The 23013-nt window shown below is 43.2% G+C and overlaps 2 protein-coding genes across 5 annotated transcripts in view; one reads left to right on the top strand and one right to left on the bottom strand.

Annotated features, from left to right (window-relative positions):
- Positions 1 to 4754, top strand: part of ZNF366 (zinc finger protein 366) — a 47497-nt gene extending 42743 nt beyond the window's left edge. For both annotated transcript variants that reach the window (XM_042988096.1, XM_007079857.3), the window contains exons 4-5: positions 100 to 274; positions 3148 to 4754. In XM_042988096.1, coding sequence (XP_042844030.1) covers positions 100 to 274; positions 3148 to 3683 — 711 coding nt within the window. In that variant the 3' untranslated portion in view covers positions 3684 to 4754. The remainder of the gene's footprint in view (positions 1 to 99; positions 275 to 3147) is intronic.
- The window catches only part of PTCD2 (pentatricopeptide repeat domain 2), a 120121-nt gene that overhangs the window by 1695 nt on the left and 95413 nt on the right, over positions 1 to 23013 (bottom strand). Inside the window, exons 10-12 of one of the 3 annotated variants that reach the window (XR_006218426.1) lie at positions 11118 to 11232; positions 3146 to 3292; positions 1485 to 1544 (exon numbers count right to left, since the gene is read on the bottom strand). Coding sequence is in view for 2 of the 3 variants with exons in the window: in XM_042988135.1 (XP_042844069.1) it covers positions 11155 to 11232 (78 nt within the window). In the remaining variant the exon portion in view is untranslated. Of the gene's footprint in view, positions 1 to 1484; positions 1545 to 2917; positions 3293 to 5610; positions 6048 to 11117; positions 11233 to 23013 lie in introns of those variants that run through there. The other 2 variants (XM_042988135.1, XM_042988140.1) reach the window with 2 other exon arrangements.

Here is a 23013-nt window from a genome sequence, read left to right as displayed (position 1 = left end):
AACAAAGTGAAGGCACATCCGTCCTCATGCAGGCCTAGGTGCGGGTCAGGGCCCAACTCCACAAGTAACCTGTCTCATCCTCTTCATTGTTTCTGACAGCTGTGTGGGAAGGAATTCAACCGGATGCACAACCTAATGGGCCACATGCACCTGCACTCCGACAGCAAACCCTTCAAGTGTCTCTACTGCCCAAGCAAATTCACCCTAAAGGGGAACCTGACACGCCACATGAAAGTCAAGCATGGAGTCATGGAGCGGGGCCTCCATTCTCAAGGTAATCACTCTTCCAGGAAGCACCCAAGGCTGCTGGGGCTGGTGGATGACAAAAAAGGGAGCTCAACTTGTTTTTAGGGGGCTTTATTTGGGGGGGTATTCTTATTGTTGAAAAAGGGATCATAGTGTCAAGACCACAGCAGAGGAGCAGAAACAGGCTTACAGTGTTATTCTAACAAATACAGTAGTACTATCTGAAGGTAGTAGGTAAAAGCGAATTACAGAGGACAGATGAGAACATCATAACCACTCCAGTCAGTACGATTATTAGCTCTTGCTTCAGACACCACATCAGGTGCCTTGCCTCCTTTAATCTTGACAGCACCTCAAGGCTGGAGGAACTTATATTTTCCCCATTTTACAGATGGGGGGAACTGAGGCTTCAAGAGAGTGATTTGCCCAAACTTGCTCAACTGAAAAAGTGGCTGAGTTAGGATTGGAACACAGACCTTCCTGACATTAAAGTCTTTATTGTATCCATTTCATCGTGCTGCTCTTAAAGGACATGTGGTTTTTTTCTTTTTCTTTCCTTTCTAAAAAACAGGCATGTAAGCTCTGCCTCCACAGAAGGATGTGTGTAGCAGGCTGGGTCTCCTGTTCATAACTAGATGCACCCAGGGACGGCTTTCCTGCTTGGCAGGGCTCACTGGCCCATCTGCAGAGCAGGGGCTTCCGTCTCCCCCACTGAGCCCGAAGTGAACTGCTAAGCAGTTCTTGCCCCCTCAGTGCCACGGCCCTTAGCTGTGACGAGTTTATGTTCCAGATCCACTGAGTTCACCAGGTTGTTCTCTAGTTACTTAATCAAGCAGTCCTTCAATGAACAGGCAATAAATGCACCTGTATCCAAAGCAGAGCCCTAGGTGCTGCAGAAGATACTGGGGGGATGAGACCATCTTTGCTCCCTAGAAGGTCTGTGTGTGAGGAGAGAAGACACACATTTATGGACCTTACAAAATCATGTTAGCCACTGTTTGCTGATACCAGTATGATTAAAGCACGGCAGTAGGCACTTCAGAAATCCTATTGCTTGTGCCCACAATGTCCCAAGGTAGACTGTGTTGTTCTCATTTTATATAAGAGGAGACCGAGGCCAAGGGGGCATGGCAGGTCTGAAGGCAGAACTGGGATCCCATCTCGGGAATTTCTGAATTACACCAGTGCTCACTACACCAGGCAAACACAGATTTGTTTGTGTTGCCTGCTTCTCTTACCCTTTCCAGAGAGCTGGTCAAGCAGGCACACGTATTCATAAATAAGATGCACACAAGCACCTCCAGCATGAAACAGAATAATTATAGTTTTCATATTTTTCACCCACTGAGCTTATAGTGCTCCTGAGTTACAGAGAACTGTGGTCATCATAAAACAAAGCCCAGAGTTTAGGCAAAACCCCTGAAAATATTCTGGTTAAAAAACAAAAGCAGTTTTCTTTCCCTGAGACTGGTTTTCTCCTGAATTGTTCTTTGCACCTCTAGTTGCCTGAGCCAATTTCCAACCTAGACCTGGATTTTTCCAGAATAGGTGAAGTTTGTTCAGTTGCCGGGGTTGGGGACAGAAGGCAATGGTGAGATGTTCATCCGTTTGAAAGCTTAACCTGGTCACCACAACTTACCCCATATGGATGCTCATATCCTAAAAGGCACCTAAGGACTCTGTCATTCTTCTGAAAAAATAAAGAGCATCCCTATGTATCAGAGAGATGCTTTGAAAGTTAACAGACTTTCAACAATTTAAATGTTTTCATCTACAAAAGGTGTTAGTGCTTTTTCACTCTAGTGTTTGAAATGGCTCAAAAATCATGACTCAGATTAAAAAGAGCCTCCTGTGCCCCTGACAAGATTAAAGCTATAGACAGATTCATTGCCTGACGATATCATAAGGCAAGCAGACCTGGACGTCTGCCCCCACGCCAAAAGCCTGGTTCTGCCCGCCTCCTCCTCAGGGCCTGGCTGTTGGCTCACCAGGGGCAGAGACCTGCAAGATCAAATTAGGCGGAGCCCTACTATGTGTTTCTGGCTCCTGAAAAGTCCCTCCCAACAGGGCCCTCCAACTGAAACTAAAAGTGAGACCCTTTTGCATCACTGTGCCCAATAGCAGGGATGCTTGTGGTTGGACACAGGGGCTTTAGAGTTCCTCAAGGGGATCTCTTTGTGCCCTCTCCAGTCTGTGCTTAGGACCACTGGTTATGAGGCGGCCTTCTTGTCCCCAAATGGTATATTTTTGTGCATTTTTTTTCAAGATGAAAATACCTTTGTTATGATTTTATTTCTTCTTCTGGTAAAATATTTGCTCACTGAAAATAAGAAAGACATTAGAATTGAAGAGAAAAATGTCCGAATCATGGAATTTTTGAGATTTGGATGTAAATTCTTCCAGATATTTTGATAAAGATAGATAAAATTGGGTCTACACTATAAATATATATGGTAAATATGATTTTTACTTAAAATATATAGAGAATACCTTTTTATAACCATTTGTAGGTCTCTACATCTTCTACACATGGTTCAGTGTATTATTTATCTAAAAAACCTCCATCATTTCAGTTTCACCATAAAAAATGTGGTGATGAGCATCCTTACACATATATTTTGTGCACCTGTGTGATTGTTTTCATCGTGTAAATTCTCAGTGGCATAATTGCTAAGTCAGAGCTATGTTTATTTTAAGCATTTAGTGCATGTTGCCAAATTTACCTTAAGGAAGTTACACGGATGCAAACTTCATCTGTGACAAGGCCCATCTCTCCACAGCCTTACTGGGAATTTATTTTTAAAATGTAAAATCAAACTATACTAAATGGCCTTGGGTACCACCCAGTGGGCCATTTTCACAGCTTTTCCTGGGACCTGAACATTGCTTTTGCTCTCACAGGTTTTGGAAGGGGGCGAATCGCCCTGGCGCAGACGGCAGGAGTGCTGAGGGGTCTGGAGCAGGAGGAGCCCTTTGACCTTTCCCAGAAGCGTGGAGTGAAGGGGCCGGCGTTCCAGTCAGATGGGGAGAGTGCCCGGGGCAGCTCCTGCCATGAGGAAGAGGAGGAGGACAATAGCTATGAAGTGGGTGGAGACAGCCCCGGCCTGGACCCCCAACCCAGGCAGCCCTGCACCCCCCAGGATCTCACCACCCAGCCCGAGCAGGCTCCCAGGGTGCTTGAGGACACCTGTGAGGAGGAAAAGGAGGACAAGCCAAACAGAGAGCACCAGGAGAGGAGCAAGGACAGCCTGGGGGCAGAGGGCAGCCTGGAGAGAGAATCTGCCCACAAGGAAGAGTGTCTCCGTCTCAGGGCTCTGCAGAGTGCTCGGAGGGGCCCCTCCTTTTCTGATTACCTGTACTTCAAGCACAGAGATGAGAGTTTAAAGGAATTACTGGAGAGGAAAATGGAAAAACAAGCAGTGCTTTTAGGTATCTAAGTGGACAGCTCTAAAATTACATTTGGAAAATGAGAATAGGCAGTTCAAATATAGCTTTCTGCACGAGCTGTCATTTGCTGGAGACTGGCAAATGGCGCAGATCTTTACAAATGGCCTGGACTAAACGAGCAGGGATTGTCCTCACTAATACAAATGCTTCTCAGGTCATTCCTTGGGCCCTTGATTTTTAACATGCATGCAGGGGCTTCTTCAGTGCTTTTTCATGCTTCTCCAGTATAATAAGCTGTACATATTCTAGATACCTAATTCCAAGCAGATGCTGAGGTGCTTTTAGAAATTCTGTTTTCCTTTGACTAATACATAATACATGGTAGATTTCTTTTTAGTTGCAAAAATACGGTGCTTGACATGTTACCTTATTAATGATGATTTAGTTGAATGTGTGGAAGTTATAATATTTTTCCAGATAGATGAAAATATTAGTAGTTGTATATATAAAAATCACCTTTATTGAATCATCCACAATGCCAAAAATGCCAAAGGAGGGTGAGGTATTAAAGAGAATATTCTCAAGTAGTTTCCGCATGTTTAAGAAAACAGGAATAATTTTAACTAATGAAAACCCAGCAGAACTTAGATCCTTGCCTGGGTCTGCCTTGTTCTGCAGCAGCTTCCATCATCAGGTATGGCTTGTGGCGCGCATTTTCAGATGGTCCCCAAAGTGGTCAGTGTGTCCCAGCTCACCCCTTGTGTCCTGAGCAGAGCCCCCTCCTGGAGACCTTGCTCTGAGGCCTCATGCCCCACAAGGCAGCCGCAGGAAGCCTTAGGCACAGTGGGTTTCTTCTCAGTGCCAGACCAGGGATGTGGGGAGGAATTCTTGAAATCTGAGCACTGCTTATTTAGAGTATTATGCTAACCATCAGGTAATTACTGGTAAGCAGATTCTGGGCTGTGTTCTCAAAGCTGCCTGCATATCAGAATCATCTAGGGGAACCTTAAAAAATAATACCAAGGCTGAGCCTCAGCCACTGAGAGTCTGATTTCATTGGTCTAGTGGAGCCCCAATATGGGTATTTGTTTAAAAGGTTCCCCCAGAGGATTCTTCTGTGCAGCCAGGGTTGAGAAAGATGGACGAGGTTAAAATGGTGGCTGCCAAGACTCCTCCCAGGGACTCCATAAATATTTGTTTCTGGCTTCAGATTCATTAAAATATGGAGTAGGAGACCTTGAAATCATCCTGCTGATTTAGGGCTTCTCACCTGTTCTGTAAGAGCCTCTTGACATGAACACACACACGCACATGCACACACACAATACACACACACGTACTCTTGTATAATCACACAATTGTGTACTAGAAGATGATGCCTGTGATGTTTATGGTCACTTAATAAGTCTAAAAATACATAGCCTGCCTACAGTGACTAATTATTTCTTCCTAGATGCTTGAATCATGATTCTAGTCAGGGGTGAAGACTACCGTGGGTGGGTTGAGCCCAGCAGTAGGCTTTCCTTAGGCATGGGTGCCGAATAAAGCAGAGCCTACAGGATGTCGCATACCTGTGACTAGCCATAAGCAGTAACCCTCTGGTACTGTGTCTGTGTTTATGTAAAAACTGCCTCTTGGTTGGTAGTCTCAACTCTTATTCGTAGAGGTAGGTACTGTTTATTACTTTGCTTTCTCTTCTCCTAAAGTTCCCAGTACATTTCTTTAGACCACCTGGCCCATCTCTGACTGCTGGATGTGGCTTTTTCTTTTGGCCAAGGTGCTTCCCCCTCAGCCGCATCTACTTCGAATCATCCACCCTTGGGCTTTGTCAATCTTGACACATTTCTCCTGCTACCTTGCTTAAAGCTCTTTCTTTCAGCCTCACCACCATGACAAAGTGCCAAAGCTGCCTGGGTTTCCTACTGCCACCCATGCCCTGAGGTCAAGCACCTGCAAAGGGGATGGTGAATGGAATAGTGTGGGTTTCTGTGGTGCAAGCACAGCTCTGTGCCAGGAAACTGTTCCAAGTCTTCAGAGGGGCAACTTGCCTTCCGTTCATTTTGAATATCGCTCATTAGTGCCTCTGATGACATCACTCACAAGGCTGGCAGCATGGTCTGTGAGGCCTCTGGCTATTGGGGTCCTGTTACGTGTTCATTCTTTCAGTAGCCCTGTGTCAAAGACATACTGTAAGGGCTGCAGACTTCCGGTTCATTCTGGGTATGGAACAGGAACAGGCTGGAACAGGAACCAGGAAATCCAGAATAGCAAACTCTAGTCTTTTCCAACCAAATGAATCATGTGGGTATGTTTGAGGAACAAGTTCATGTTGAGATGGAGAGAGGATGGTCTAGAATGGAGGTTTCCAAATTGTGGATCGAGGAGTCAGAGGTCCCTCTTGGGTCCCTCCAGAGCTGCCAGGGAAGAAGGAGAAACTCTCAGCCCTCATTCCCACTTCACTCAAAGTGGTTCAAATTTCATTTGTTTTTCATGTTAGCCTTCCAAGTAAAATTTCATTTTGAGGGAGAAAAAAATATCTAAGGAAAGTAATTTAAAAAGTGTTATGAAGTATATTATAAAGCCTGTTTTTAGTTCTTAACTCTGGGTATGAGAGACTTAATTAGATCTAGCCTGAGGGTAAATATACACTGACTCTGTGAGAAATGTGGCCAAAATCTTGGTGTTGTATGTTGTTGAGTGACCAACATCCTGGTTTACCTGGAACAACCCTGGTTTATAGCTTTGTCCCAGAGTAATTACTAAGAGTGTCACTTTAACTCTCAAAAGTATCCCAGTTTGGGTGCCTGGGTGGCTCAGTTGGTTGAATGTCTGAGTCGTGGTTTTGGCTCAGGTCATGATTTTGAGGTTCATGAGACTGAGCCCTGAGTCAGGCTCCGCATTGACTGTGCAGAGCCTGCTTAGGATTCTCTCTCACTCTCTCTCTCTCTCAATAAACAAGTACACTTAAAATATAAATAGGATCCTAAGGGTGTCTGAGTGGCTCAGTCAGTTAAGCATTGAGCTCTTGATTTTGGCTCAGGTCGTGATCTCATGGTTTGGGAGTTGGAACCCGCATCAGGCTCTGTGCTGACAGTGCCCAGTCTCCTTGGGTTTCTGTCTCCCTCTCTCTCTGACTTTCCCCCACTTGCTCTCTAGCTCTCTCTCAAAATAAATACAAATAAAATTAAAAAAAAAAGTATCCCAGTTTGGGTGACCAATTATATGGACACCCTGTGCCTAAGTGCAGAGCTAAGGGAAGAGTTGGCCAAACTTGCCTGATGAGCTAATTAGCCAGAATGCACACCTGAAGGAGAGCCCATGGGGATCATCTAGAGAGAATTAAGGATAAAACCATCCAAGGTTACCAGCACTCTAAGGGCCAGGACAGCATGGCATTCATCTCCTTGTGACACTCTGAAAATAGGTCACTACCAAATGCTTTCCAGGCTTTTGACCATTGTCACTCTGAAACAGCCAACTGACCAGCCAAGAGGCATATTTTTCTTTTATCCTTTTTATTCAGGCCTATAATTACCCCCCTCTGTTTGCCTTCTAATTCCTCTTTCATTCTTTCTTTTTAAAAATTTGACTCCCTATTGGCCATGAGACTGAGGCTGACCTTCCATAACCCCACAAGGGTATCTGGTATATTTGTATATGAGTAGCTGCATGAGAAAGCCCAATGTGCATACTGTATTTATTAAGCCCTAAAGGCATTTAATAAAATATTAACATCGCGTTTTGAATCATGATCTTTGTCTGCTTTGCTGGAACAAAATGTAACAGAGCTAACATTTAAAATCCTTCACATATTTGGACAACATTACACCAAATGTTGATTTTGTACAGAATTCTGGCTTGCTATTTAAAAACTAAAACTCCAAATGTGTAGCAACCCATGTTGTGAATATCGCTTTCTGCTTCAGTGATAAAGCAGTTTACCTGAAAATAGCATGTAACCTATGTTTTGTTAATTTAAGCAAAATAAAGACTTGTTGAAAAGGCTGAGTTGATTATTTGCAAATGCCCCAAATTTCACAAGGAAACTGCCATTGTCAGTGTCTCTCATTCCTACTCTCATACCTTCTGCCAGGGAGGTTCCGTTTGGTTGGGGCCTCAATCCCAGGAAGACACAGATTTTGGATTCTCCCTGTCTCAAGGCTTCACAGAGGATTAATTAGTGAACCTCAGACTATCTGCAGGCAGGTGACATCTTCCTCATCCTCTTTTTATTTCCCATTCAGAAAAACTAGTTCTGGAAGGGTGTCATGAGGAAGTAGGAGGTTAGCGGCAAGATTGCCTTATTCTGCATCAAGCTCTTTCTAGGATAAAGTTGACCCAAGAGGCCATGTACTATACTGGGCATGAGCACCTGACACAGATTCTGGTGTCAGGTTCCTGGATTTGAAGCCCAGCTCTGCTACTTGCAATTTTTGAGACCTGTGAACCAGTTTGTGAACCTCTGTGCCTCAGTTTCCTCATCTGTAAAATGGGATTAGGAACCTTCCTGATCGAGTTGTTTGTGGGTTAAATGAGTTAGTATATGCAAGACACTTGAAAAGTGTTTGGCTCACTGTGTCTGCTATGTAAGAATTTGCCGTTGTTATCAACACAGTGGCCAGAAAACTGAACACTCAGCTCCTTCTCAACAGAGAACTCACAAAGCTGTGTCGGCATGGGAAGTTGCCATTTCTGAGAGAGCTTCTCTCTTAAACGTTATACACTCTAAAATACCAAGCACCGTGCCAAGTAATTACACACTTGATTTTATTTAACCTCACATGACCCTGAGAGGCAAATGTTGTTATTTCCATTTTACTGAAGAAGAAATGGAGGTGCAACAGAGTGAAATAACTTCCTCCAAATGACCTAGTTAGCAAATTTCATCTGCTGCCAAAGCATGTAGCCTATACCAGGTTGGTTTCTTTGCAAGTAGATGATGAGACAAATCTGGGCGCAAGATGTTTAATAGGGATTAGCAGCAGTGAAAAGAAAGGGCAGGAAAGAAGACTGAATAAAGAGAGAAGGCAAACTGTGACCAAGCCTCACCCAACATAGCAGGCAGTTCTGGGCAAGGATTGCCCACCAAAAGTTGCACCAGGTTGGGCAGTGATGTCCAGGCCTTTTGACACCCACCTCGCTCAGTCACCAGGTATGGGCTGCCCTGGGAAGGGCATGATCTCAGGATCTCTGTAGCAGGGACAGATCCTGAAGGAGCCAGTGGCTGGAGGCTGTCTGCCGACTGCACTCCCCACAGCTCGGTACAAGTCCTTCCTTGAAGAGACACTGCTTAGCTCATTTCTGTGTCTACCACAGCCCACCCTTTGCTCACTCCTACCCACTTCTTTGTATATATTCATGGGTATCTCCTCCAGGATACCAGTGGGTCTCTCTTTCTCAAGGAAAACTTAGAAGAGGAAGGTGAGTGGGATCAGCTTTAGCCCCCGCTCCTGTAATTAGTCTAGGAGAAATAGCTCGTGCTTATTTTCTCCTTCCTCCATTACCTGTCTGCATCCCTGTCACCATCAGGTATCACCTCTGCCAGTCTCAGTGGCTTTTCAGGTAGTGTGACCCATATCCTCATCCCCAAAGCATCTGAGCCTCAACCACCATGTTGCTCCGTTGTTGTGTCCTCCCACCCCAGATTTACATGTTGAAGCCCTTAACCCTAGAGTGATGGTATCTGGACGTAGGGCCTTTGGGAGGTAATTAGGTTTAGATGAAGTCATGAAGATGGAAGCCCCTCCATGATGGGCTTAGTGCACTTACAAGGAGAGGAGACCAGAGCCATGTGAGGACTTTCTGCACCATTTGAGGACATAGCAAGAAGGCAGCCATTTGCAAAACAGGAAGCAGGCCCTCATTAGACAAAGAACCTGATGGCACTTTGATCTTGAAATTCCCAACCTCCAGAACTGTGAGAAATCAATGTTACTGCTTGAGCCACTCAGTCTATGTATTTTGTTATCGCAGCCCAAGTGGACTAAGACACATGCCCTTTTCAGCAAGGGGTTGCTGCACTTGTTCTTTTAGTCACAAGTGGGAAGAGAAGTACCAAAAGAAACCGCAATGGGTTACCAGGGTTCCACACTTATTCCTCCATGACCCGTTTTGTAACAACAGCCTTCTCCCTCCTGATGATTGGGTTGATTACCTGTGCCAGAATGGTGACTCTTTTCCTTGTCTGCTGGTCCCTGAAGACAAGGAGCAAAAAATGCCCACATGGCAGCTGTGGCTTATAATTCAATGGATAATCTTGCTATGTCCCCGAGTGAAAGTGTATCCCTTTCTGAGGATGAGAATTCTAACCCTGCAGAATGCAGAGTTACAGGGATGAAAAGTAGAACAGTGGTCACTGTCAGTGCAGACAGGTGGGACCAACTCCTTTTTCTACCCTTGGAAGTATGCGTCCATTCCTATGACCAAAAGACCACTCGCTCTTCAAGATGAAAAGGATTCAATATAGTCAACTTCTCACTAAGTGATTGATTGATCTTCATGAGCAATGATGTCATATTGGAAGCTCAGCACCAGCCTCTGTTGCTGGCATGTTGGATATTCAGCAGTGATAGGAGTTAGATCAGCGTTGGCAAATGTACTTCATGCTGTTGGGCCCATGTATAGCCTCCATATCTGTTACTGTGGCCACTTCATTCATATGTTTTTTGTTTTAGCACTGGAGTGGCTGTTGACAGAGGGCTGAAGTCAACTGGCAAAGTCATTGTCTGCCTGATTTTTAAATGTCTCTTTCGTGGTGCATGTGACCCAATGGATGTTAATATGTGATACAAAGATTTTCATACTTGTGTTCACTCCCATATGTCTATCCACCCTAGACGGAGAATAATTGGGAATACCTACTTTAATTACAGTGGTTAGGAATTGTCTGTCTGAAAAACTTATATTTAATTTGAGAACTTAAGGACATCAGGAGCCAACCATGGGGAAAACTGGGAGAAGAGCATTCCAGACAGAGAAGACAGCATGCACAAAGGACTGTGGTATAGAGAACACGGCCAAAGAGAGAAGATGGTGTGGGCAGCACACAGCAGGAGAGGGAAAGTGATGTAGGGCGAGGTTGACATGGAAAGCCACTGGGCAATGAGGGCAAGATAATGAGATTAACATGTTCCAAAACTCATTTTGACTAAAGTGTGGAGGATGGGTTGGAAGGAAGCCAGAATAATATTGGGAGACCTGCAGGAGGCAGTTTTAATAGTCTGTGAGAGATAATATTGGCCTTGATTAAGGAGGTAGCAAGGAAGAGTTAAAGTGGGCGGTTGAAAATCTGTTTTGGGGGTCCAAGTGACTTGTTCTGTTGAAGGCTAATTATAATAGTAACAAAAATATGTATTTTTCTAAGCACAAAATGCCACTTACTATAAAGCCCATCTCCTCACATAATGATAGAAGGGATGAATCAGAGTCGCAGAGCTACCATAAAACCCATGCTTTTTACTCATTTGACAAGAGAGCATATTTACCAAGTAATGTATGTAGAATTAAGCAATCTGGTTTCTCTCAGTTTTGTTCTGGGTTACAGTTGCTGGTGAAGTAGTTGGGACCAAAGACGATAATGAAGCTTGTCAGACACAGATCCTGGGAAGGAATGGCAGAAGTGAGGACAAATGAGCACACAGTTAGAAATCAGAAAACCAAGGAAACACTCCCAGACCATAAGTGAGGCTGCAGAAAGTCTTTTTCATCCCTATAGGCCCTGAGGACATCTCTGATGCAGCCAGTAAAAGCATGTTAATAATAATGAACTTGCATGGTCAAAGAACAGGTTAATCATCTCTACCTATTTATTAACTAAATGCACTCCAAATACATTTCATTTTAAATTCTTCGAAGAGTGACAGTTCAGTCATCTGACCATTTTTATCCACTGCACACATTACTTTGCAACAATGCAGAATAAATGAGATGTTGTCATATTTTAAGTCCCAAACTGAACTGGCCCATTGGCACCACCGACAGTACCTAAAGAAGAAATAAAAAACAAAAATGTGTGGAAGGAATTTGCTCCTGTCCTTAAGGAACACACACATCTTATCAAGGCCTGGCTAAGATGGAGGCTGGCAGGAATATGGCTAATGGCTTTTCAAATCTCTAAAGCCTTAAAACTGAAAACTATCTTCCCTACGAAAACCCAGGTGTGAACACAGCCTGAATCTCTGAAGCACCATGGCATTTCATATTTTTGCACAGCAGAGCTGAGCCAAAAGTAACTTCCAGTCCCATTACAAACTTGCTGTGCAAGTGGAGGAAGACATGCTCATTTGATAGCTGGGGAGTGACCCTTATAGGGTCCCTGGGGACCCAGTATCAGTGGCGCTCACTGCTTCCTCTTCCCTGGATGCAACAATATATTAAGAGAGAGAAAAAAAGAGGAGGCTGGCTCTTTTCATGATTTTCCTTTTTAATTTTTGTTGAAAATGGAACTGTGTTCTCTTGATCCTTCAAACAAATGGAGGGGAAGTGGAAGCCCAAAAGTTTCTCTTAGGTTCCCCAGAGAGGGTGACTGTGTTTGTAGTGTGATGTGGGAAAAGTCCTTGGGTATCTGCTGCATTGTCACGTCGTACCAGAGTGATTTGCAGTAGGAAGTGTGGGATGAATACAATTTTTATGTAAGAGAAAGTGATGGGGCCACAGTCTTTGAATCAAAAATCTCCATTTGCCTTTCCTCTCTACGACGTGCTTTCCCTGACCACTGCCCACACCACCCCCCATCTTTATTAGATGATGAAAGAAACACAAGGACACTCTCTGAACTTGACCCAAACAGTAAGTCCAGCCAGAAACTCTTTGTTATTCAGAATGCACTTGGGTAGGGAAGGGGAGACAGGAGGGAGCTTCGAAGGACGTGCCGGGGAGATCACAGAAGCATTGCAAAGGGGGCTATTAAAGTTACTGGCATTGCACCTGAAGAATCATTTTAAACTGATGTTTGAAATACGCATTGCGAGTTTTCACATGGCAGATCTTAATAAACAAATGGTCTTTGGAAGGAAAATGAAGAGCTACATTAAGAGACATCTAAAAGGATTATAAAGATACTTCTTTCATTTTAGCAATTCATCATTTTAAGCATGCTGGCAAATAATTTTGTTTCTTCTTCCAGAAAGTAGTAATAATGAAACTGTTCTCCAACCTTGTCAGAAGAGGGGATGGATGAGGCAAAACCTATTAATCATTCTGGACCTGCAGAAATGATAGCTGTGTCATTTGCCACTGTTGAAGGACAGCTTCCCTTCCAACCTGTAGCAAGTCTAGCAAAGAAAACAGCTTCTTGTACAGTGGCAGGTTATCCGAAGCAGGATAATACTTAAAATCTTCAGCTGTGGTTTTACAAGACTGTATATACAGAGCATTGAGTCAACTGCCTCTTCTCCTTAAAAACCAACAGAAAATAAGAGAAATATTAAATCCCCAGCAATAGCAAAGTCTTTAAAGGAAAAAAAAAGCAAAATCAAAGCAAGGCTATGCAGAGACTCAGAAACGGATAATTACAATGCCAGCCTCTGAGGGGACATTCAATAAACATCATTGAGAATAATGATGCATCTCTATGAAGCAAACACCACGGACAGGGTCTAATCCCCTCAGAAGTCACTCAAAGCCCCTATCTGAGACGCAGATGATTGTGTGGATTTCAAAGGGCTTGTCTTTCCAAAAGCTCTGCATGCCTCCACACTGTTAATCCCCTTACCTTCCTGCAGGGACACTTCACTTTTGATCTCAGGTTTATCTAATCAAATCATGCTTCTTATTCAGACCGTTAGCTCTCTGAGCAAAGGGCTTGGCCACCACCACATCATCTCCAAGTTTCTAGACAAACCTGAGATTGGATGTGATCACTATCTCTGTTTCTCCTTGGGATACTGTAAGAAAGGTAGAAGACTGACACACGAAGGAAGATCCTTCAAAGTGACCTGTACAAAATGCTGCTGTTCGAAAATATGTATGTTTCCATTATGGTTAGTTGAAGCTCTACAGAGAAGGCGCGGCTTCCAGAATGGTGGTGCAGGGATCCCAGTGAAACCTCATCCCTGGAGAGACATGTATTAAGCTAGTAAAAATTAGCAAAGACAATCATACAAAATCTCTGGAGATTGATCAAAGGGCTGACAACAATTTACGAAATAGTTTTTCATCAAAACCTACAGGAACTCAGTAGGAACAGCGGAAGGCTGGCTGCACCCATCCCACCTACCCAGATCCATGTTGTGGCAGGCTGAGGTAACCTTGACGGCCAAACAGCAATTCCCATTTCCCTAGCTCTGTGCAAACCTACAGGTGGGTGGCCAGAAAGGGGTCCCCCCACCAAGCCCCTGCTTGGTAAGGAGGAATGGGGTGGGGCAGCTGGTGAGTGCAACGCCTCCTTTCCCCACAGCCTGTGCTATTCCAGGGGACTTGGAAGCCAAGCAGCAGCTCCCATCTCCCCTGGTTCCTGGTGGAGGAGAGCGGTTCAAGGCCAGCTGAGCAGCTGGTGAACACTGGCAGCTCCCACTTCCTCTGCCTCTGTGCTACGCAAGCCCTATTCACTGGGAGGTGGTAGGAGCTGGTGGTAACATTGATATGACACTGCAAGTGTAATGAATCGGTTCACAGGTTTGACGACATATTCTTTTTATTGTGATAAAATATACATAACATAGACATGACCATTTTAATGATTTTAAAGTGTGTAATTCAGTGGCATGAAGTTCATTCATACCTATCACCACTTATCTATTTCCAGAAATGTTTCATACAGAAGCTCTGTACCCACTAAACACTAACTCTCCACTGTCCATACTCCTAGCCCCTGGTAACCTACATTCTGCTTTCTGGATCCATGAATTTGACTACTCTAGATGCCATCATATAAGTGGAATTATACAATATTTGCCCTTTGTGTCCGGCTTATTTTATGCAGCATTAATATTTTCAAGGTTCGTCCATTTTGTAGCATGTGTCAAAACTTCATTCCTTTTTAAGGCTAAATAGTATTCCATTGAACGTATAGAATAGACCACATTTCATTTATCCATTCACCTGTCTTGTAATGAGCAGTTAGCTGTGTTGTTTTTACCTTTTGGCTGTTGAGAACAATGCTGCCAGGAACAGTGGGTGGAAAGATCTACCTGAGTCCCTACTTTTAATTCTTTGGGGTATATACTTAAAAGTGGAATTGCTGGGTCATATGCTAATTCTATGTTTAACTTTTTGAGGGACTGACAGACTGTTTTCCACAATAGCTGCACCAGTTTACATTCCCATCAGCAATGCACAAAGGTTCCAATTTCTCCACATCCTCTCCAACACTAGTTATTTTCCATTTTTTGGATAACAGTCATTCTAATGAGTATGAAGCGGTATTTCATTGTGATCATAATTTTTAAATTAACACATTTAAATTCCTTCATCTGTTCAGCTGGTAATGCTGAGATCCATATTCAGTTTTATAGTCTCCTTGTTTTTTTTTTTTTTTTTCTTTCTCATGAATATAAACACAGAAAATAAAGGATGACCCGGAGCTTTTTCTTTGTAAATAGAAACTGAAAAGCCCAGTGATTTATGTGGCTTTTATTCCTGTTGTCTTGCCATTGTTTTGTACCTCCTATCCTTCAAAGGGTGAGGACTCTGTTTGAATTTTGAAAGGAAGTCTTTATTCCAGTTGTTTTACTCCAGTTTACCAGTCTATTTTCTTTTTTGGCCTCAGATCCTATTTTCCCTTGACCCTGAGTTGTCAGATGTCCTAACAGCTAGAGTCAGCTGGCTGTACCTTTGGGTGGCCCTTGTAAAACTTGTACCAAAGAGACTGAGGTTGGTCTTTCCTGGGACTTGTCTGTAAACAGTAGGGAGAAATGCATCTTCCATTTCGGTGGGGGCAGGGAGGGTGGTGACGCACACGCACACAGCAGGAGTGGGAGGAACATACATCCAGCCATGATGCAAGTTGCTGGGAACTATATTCTTGTCCAGGGTTGCAAATTTTAAACTGTAAAAACTTCGCCCAAACCAAAAAATCTCTACGAGACATTTGTTTGTTTGGAGAGCAAGAACCAATGTGGCTAGTTTAGTACTAATGTCAGTTAAGTTTAGTGATAAAAGCCTCCACTGAGCCTGTAAGACTATGGAACAGTGTTCGTTCATCAAAACCTTGATCCTCACTCTTAAATTAAAAATGGGTCTGTGGTATTTGTCAACCATTATTTTCCCATTTGAACTAAAAAAGAGGGAGGATATCAACAACTTCAATCATTCGGTGAATATTTATTGAGCACCTGCTATGTGGCAGGCACTGTGCTCACCAGAATGAGCATTACAGACACAGTCACTGTCCTAAATAAGCTTGTGAGGCCATTATATATAAAGGGCATGGATATGAGGACCCTAATAAACAACAATACATCCAATATATGGAAAGTTTCCAAATTATAAGCAGAATAATTAAGTTCCTGTTGAGATAATGATTCTAGAATTCTACTTATGTTAATTAATTATATGTAATATTAATTCATTATATATAATATTATACGCATATATAGATAATATTAACAACTATTACAATTGTTGCTTAAATGCCTCCAGTGGTATTGGTAGGGGTTGCCACTTCCCTCCCTCCACCCCAATTTTAAATATCTTCCCTGGCACTAGAAATTTCTTTTCTGGGGCTTTACAAGGTAACAGTGGAGAAAGACTTGAGTGCTAAGTAGAAGTACCATGCAGCATGGTCCTGCCCTCCAGGAGTTTGTTTCTATTTATCTAAGCAATGAAGAATATAACATTTCTCTTGGCCTCTCATAAGGTGCATGGTTTAAGAAGGAATTTTAAGAGTCGAGTCTTTCTACCAAACTAAAAAATTTTCAAAGCCTTCCCATCTTTAAGTCTGATCCTTAGGGAGCTCAGACGTGTCCAGGAGATTGAATTATTACTGTTAGTTGTCTGAAGATGCAGGATGATTTATCTGAGACATTGCCCTCCTCACCCTCCACCCCCAGTAAGCTTGTAGAGAATCCACACTAGAGTACACGTCTCTCAATAGCAGCCCTGTGATTATTTCACTCTGCCCTATTCAAGCTGACATTCCTGGAAGAACCACATTTCCCCTTCAATTACTCCAGGTCATTGTGGGCTTGGGATATGGCAGCGCTGAGTGGTTCTAGTCAAAGAACATGGTGTCAGTACAGACTCCACATGAATCCTGGCTCTGCCACCTGTTAGCTGTGTGACCTTGGACACAACCTTTCTGAGCCAGTTTCCTATCTACCCGATGGAGACGATGTAGAGTGGTGGTGACAAGCACAAGCTCCGGGCTCGGGAAGCTCTGGGATCCAGTCATGGTTCCCTCTTATACTGGCAGTGTCACCTAGGGGAAATTATTCTCCCTCCCTAAGCTGCAGTTTTCTCACCTACAGAATTGAGATTCACATAGCCTCTGCCTCGAAGAATTGTGAGATTAAAAAGGGATAATGCACATAAACGCCTAAAGCAAAATAAGCACTTGATACACGTCAGCTCCTTACTACAGTGACCATATGGAAATGTGCCCACAGAAGGGCCTGACACACAGTTTGACTTGCAGATCGTGTCGGCTTCTCTCCCTCATCCTCCGTGACTGAACTGAACACAAATGTGGGATCATTACTACTGCTTTGGGAGTGCTGGCATAAGGTTAGGGAGAATTCTCCCATACCTGCCCTCCTTTCCTTGCCTTCTCCCCTGGTTTCCCCATACAACACATCACTCTTCCCAGTGACAGACACACATGCCTCTTTGCCATGTAATCCAATCAGCTCCAGGGCCATCGGAGTCTTGGCCAGAGTTGACTAGAATTTGCATTCTTTTCAAGGGAGCTGCATCAAAGGGCATCTGGAGGGAAAGTACCTCCCCAACTGTGACAGACAATCAAGCAGAATGACAGAGCCAGGTGCACTTACTGATATTCCCAGTGCTGGCACCAAATTACAGCCCATTAATGCCAACTTCTGAGAAAGTCTCAGATTTATGTTGCTTCCAGTACATTTAGCGAGGATAACTTTTAACTTCTAAAGGAAGAACAATTTAGCAAGCAGACAGCACTGGCTTTTAAGGTTTGTATTACACAAGGCCAACACCTGAATTTGAGGCCAGGCCTGTGGTATGGCAGAAGACAGCAGTGTTTTTCAAACTACATGTCGTGACCCATTAATGGTTCATGAAATCAAGTGGGTTAAGACCAGTATTTTTACAAAAAGAAATAGACTAGAATAGAAAAGATCTATTCCAGAATATTGCGCATATAGGGCCACATGCTTTTGGTGATATTTTTAAAGAAAGATATATATAGATAGATGGATACTTGGATAGATTACAAGGTAAATGTTTTTTCTTACTATTGGTCATTGTCAAAATAGTTTGAAAGCCACTGAAGTACTAGATGTATGGCAATACATACGTGCATTTTAACAAAACAAATGAAAATACCCACTCTGGATTAAAGAATTAAATGAAGATAATGGGAAACCCAAGTCATTCAGCCAATACCTTCTGTTCATAATGGCGTAATTCTCCTTTATCACAAACTGTGTTGGGGGTGGGGGTGGGAGAAAGGGAAGGAAGGAGACAGGGCAGTGGTGGGAGGGAGGGAAGACTACTAAAGAGTGTCTTCACAGCTTCAGTGACCTCAGACAGTTCCTTCCCCTGGTAACTAGAGCTGTATCAGTGAGGAAGAAAAACTAGCTGATAGGATTCAGCTCCTGTGGGTCCCAGTTAGCGGGTAGACTTGATTTTCAGTTCCTGAAGAGTAAAGACCGAGTCTTAGTTCTTTTGAGTCTCTCACAGTGTCCCATCACAATAAGTGTTTGAGAACCTTGTATTAACCTGAGAGTCTGTGCAGGACATGGTGGGGGACTTGTTGAGATAGGTCTCTATTAATGTCTTGATATAACTCACCCATAATGTTTTCAGGTATGTTCTCCAAGCTCACATAAAGTGCCCTTTGTGTGAGGAGTGCAGTAGGATCTCCAGGCAGTATATAGGGGAGAAAGGTTCCGGCATTTAGGTGAGAACCAGGGGTAGAGAGATAGAGCATAAAGGGCCAAGCAACTACAGATCAGTGCCCGCCAACGAATGAGAAGCCTGGCTATCAGCAATTCCAACTCTAGGGTGTAGTTCTACATTTTGATCTGTGTGAATACATATGACTCTAAAGGGTCATGCCAGCTTCAGAAACTCTCATAAGGTTGACTGAGGTGATCACAGCTCAACTGCTTCCTAGGCCCAAACTTGGCTCTGCCCTTTCTGTTCCTCAGGTTGTTAAAATATTGGTTATTTACTGTAATGAATTATTCCCAAACTTCGCAGCTCAAAGCAACAATAAGCATTATCATCTTCTAAGTCTAGAATTCAGGAGCAGCTAATCTGGGTTATTCTGGCTGATGGTCCTCTCATGAGTTTGTGGTCTGCATGTCAGTTATGGTCAACATGTCGGGCAGAGTCTGGGGCAGGGCGCATCTTGAAAAGATGGGCTGTGCTTACCACGCCTGAGGCAGTGAGAACAGTGCTGAGGGGTGGGGCTACAACTAAGCCATATCAGAACAAGGGCATCTTTTCTGTTCCAGAGACCTAGTGAGGAGAAAATTCTACTACCCAGATCAATGTCCCCTCTGGCTGTGGCTGTGGTCCGTTTTCTTTCGTTATGTCTACTCTGGGCATGGAGAATATATGCTTATTATTTACCAAGTATCCTTTTTATTTATTTTTTTTTAATTTTTTAATTTATTTTTGGGACAGAGAGAGACAGAGCATGAACGGGGGAGGGACAGAGAAAGAGGGAGACACAGAATCGGAAACAGGCTCTAGGCTCTGAGCCGTCAGCCCAGAGCCCGACGCGGGGCTCGAACTCACAGACCGTGAGATCGTGACCTGGCTGAAGTCGGACGCTCAACCGACTGCGCCACCCAGGCGCCCCCCAAGTATCCTTTTTAAACTTAGAGATTAATGCTTTTGCTCCCTTTTCCTTGATGGAGCTAAATAATCTCATTCCTATTATATCTTTTTCCTTCACCCTTCTTTTCATTATTTCCCTATTTGCATGGATGAAATGGGAATACAGCCTGGAACTCTGAATTGTATTCCCTTGCAATCACTGGTATATATTAAATTGCTGGAGTCAGGCCGTATCTTTATGTGCTCTGTCCTCCACCACCATCACAGCCCCTGCAAACATCTTCCCCACCCTTCTCTGCATCTTTCACAACATGCCTTAATCATCAGTAAACTAATTTAGTTGTGGAAGGAAATGGTGCCAAGAAGTGGTTTGAGGAGTCTCGCCTTTCCACAGCCACCGCCCCCATTTCCATCAACTTCAGAGCTGCCCCCAAATAAATGTGCAATCCAACTAAATCTAGCTTCAGTTAGGCCTCCTAGCCCCTTCTACCGACAACGTTTTCATTCCCAAGACCATCCTACATGGATGTTCAGGAGTGGCTGCTGGTTTAGATACACTGTACAACAAACCATCCCTCTGCCTTTTCAGCTTCTAATCACTGAGGGGAGCATTCTGGGAGAAAGCCTCTAGATTTGTACTTTGCCAGTAGGTTAAGAGAATGAAGGATGATTGTGTAAAACCGGGGCCTCTTATTCACTCTATACAGTGCCTTCAACCCAGGCTGCCCTACCCACACCCTAGGGAGTCAGTCAGTCATATGAGAGAGCTCGTTTCCCGGTCTCACACAGGGCAAAATGACCTTTCCTTCCTCTCGCCTTTTCTCCTCTTTTCTTCTGTTCTTGAATCCCTGGACCATGAACTTGGCTTCCCCTGTTTGACTCTTAGCATTCTCTTATACAGATGTTAGTTTGTCATCAGCTCCCTCACATGCAAGTACCCCAGAAACTCCTTTGCCTAGTAAGTGCCAGAGCCTGGGAACCATCCGTGGCTGCTTGCTTGGCCATTGTCAAATACTGTCACTTCATTAAAGACAGGTGAAAGGAAGGGAAACTGAGTCATGGGGAAGTTTCAAATTTCCAGATTAGTATGTCTCTGAAACTAAAAGGGCATCCCATTGACAGGTTCCAATGTAAACTTCGAATGGGGCTCTCAACTCCTCGAGGTAGCTGTGGTTTAAGAGTCACCAACTTCTATAAGTCTTTTTGGTGTTGATAACTCCAAGCCTTTTGGGGGTTGATAACACCTGTGTATGATATTTAGGATTATTTGTGTGTCCTGCTTTAATTTCAAATATAGTCCCTGGAAGTCAGAAGTTTTAAAAAATAATCTCCCAGTTCTACTGTCATTCTGATTTGTTAAGCAGGGGAGATCTCCAGGATAATAGGAGAAACTTCATTTACAGAAAAACATCAGGAATTTTGTTCTTTTCTATTTACCATGTTTCTCCTTAATCTTGTATTTCCAACCACTATCACCACCTCCAAAGACTTTGTCTTTGAATCAATGGTTCTAAGAATTGCTCTTACTCCTCCAACATCCATATGCCCAACAATTTGCTATGTGGAAGGTGTGCTTTGTGGAGCTTAGCCACAGTGAGGGATAAGGAGATGACTGTACCTAGCCTGTCCTGGTCCCTTTAGAACTGAGTTGTCTGTTTTGAACAACGTTTGACAAGGGAAGTCTCCCTTCAGTCAACTACCACATGGGAGCAAATGGTAAAATTAGAAGAAACGTTCATATATCTGATTCTAAATTTTTTTTTAATGTTTATTTATTCTTGAGAGAGAGAGACAGAGCATGAGCAGAGGAAGGACAGAAAGAGCACACAGGCGTGAGAGGGAGAAAGAGAGAGAGAGAGACAGAATCTGAAGCAGACTCCAAGCTCTGAGATGTCAGCACAGAGCCCAAAGCAGGGCTCAAACCCATGAACCACGAGATCATGACCTGAGCCACCCAGGGGCCTCATCATATCTCTGATTCTAGATAGGCATCACAATAATTTTTTTATCCCTCCTTGTTGAAGATTCTGTCTTTAAAGGAAGATGGTCCTGAGAAATGACCAGCTAGCTACATGGCTGGCATAAATTCCTGGCAAAAGTTGAGGACCACTTGTGGAGCTTTGAAGGAACACATTTAATAGGATAAAGATAAATTACATTCCTGAAATGATGGGAATGGAGGAAAAGTCTAAGAAAAACTATAATATCAAATATTATAAATGGTATACTAGGTATGAGTAAGAAAGATGAAACAGAGTAGCAGGAAGTCCAGAGTCAGCACTCTCATGGAGGAGTTATTAATGTTATTGAGGAGACAGCTCATAATTTTCAAAAAGAAATAATGGGAAAGGTTCAGGAACAATATTTATGATCCCCAATGTCCGATAAGCTCAAAACATGATTGTTTGAGTAATTCAATATTTTAATATGAGATAAGTGCATTTGTTTGTGCATAACTCTTCTAAAAGATTTGGGATCACAAGGTAAATAGAATCTCAGATGTATTATTAAAATTGGCACAGAGATTACCGGTATTCCTGAGACTTACACTATTCAGATACCTGTGGGAAGTCTTCTGCTGCTAAAAGCAGAGCATCTCATAAATTCCTAATACCCCTTGTTAACAACACCATTTTTTTTCAGAAGCAGATGGATCAGTAAAGCCAATACTGACTAATGCTTAATTCTAAGAAAAAAAGGTAGAATGTATTGGTAAAGCAGAAGTGAGGTCCACCTTGGGAAATAGTAACTAGTGGGCATTTGCTGTTCTCGAGAGTTCTATTCATCCCACTACAGGTAAATGCATCCTGATTCCCTATGGAGTGATTACATCCCCCCCCCCAACCCCCCACAACTGAGTACAGCCTTATTGCATATGTCAGTCAGGGTTTCCTGCCTGCTCCTAGCTAAGGGATAGGTGTTAGACATAGTTAGGCCAGTCAGATACACTGTCTCTCCTAAAATTTTTGGTCTTAAGTAGATTGACACACGGAGAGAATAATTCCTGCTGAGTGAACTCTTGGAACCACCTTGGTTCTGTCTGTTTCACAGCCTGGTTCCAAATCTTCTCATCAGTTTCAACCTTCAACTCTCCCAACAAGTTCCATTTTTGTTTAACTTAGCCACCATCTATTTCTACAGCTACTAAGCTAATAGCCGTGTTAAGTCTGACATCCATATACCCCTTATTGAATATGACTCTCCATATCATCTTTGTGGTAACCCAGAGTAAAACAGAGGGAATAGTAAGGCATATGTGATATTTCAAAAACTCAAAGAAGAGACAGGTATGTTGATATAGCTCCAAATCTATATGTAAGTGGCTTATGACTCTACCAAAACAACAAATCTGAAAATATGATTTTAAAAAATGACCTGGTACAAAAGAAAAGAGAGAGGAATGTAAGGAAGCAAATGAGTGCATAATGGGCCACTTCAATGAAATATGATTGTGAAAGATCA

This window comes from Panthera tigris, chromosome A1, assembly GCF_018350195.1.
Source record: "Panthera tigris isolate Pti1 chromosome A1, P.tigris_Pti1_mat1.1, whole genome shotgun sequence".
Taxonomy (NCBI): Eukaryota; Metazoa; Chordata; class Mammalia; order Carnivora; family Felidae; genus Panthera; species Panthera tigris.
The sequence above is the reverse complement of the archived record's forward strand: the minus strand, read 5'-3'. Positions and strand labels throughout refer to the sequence as shown.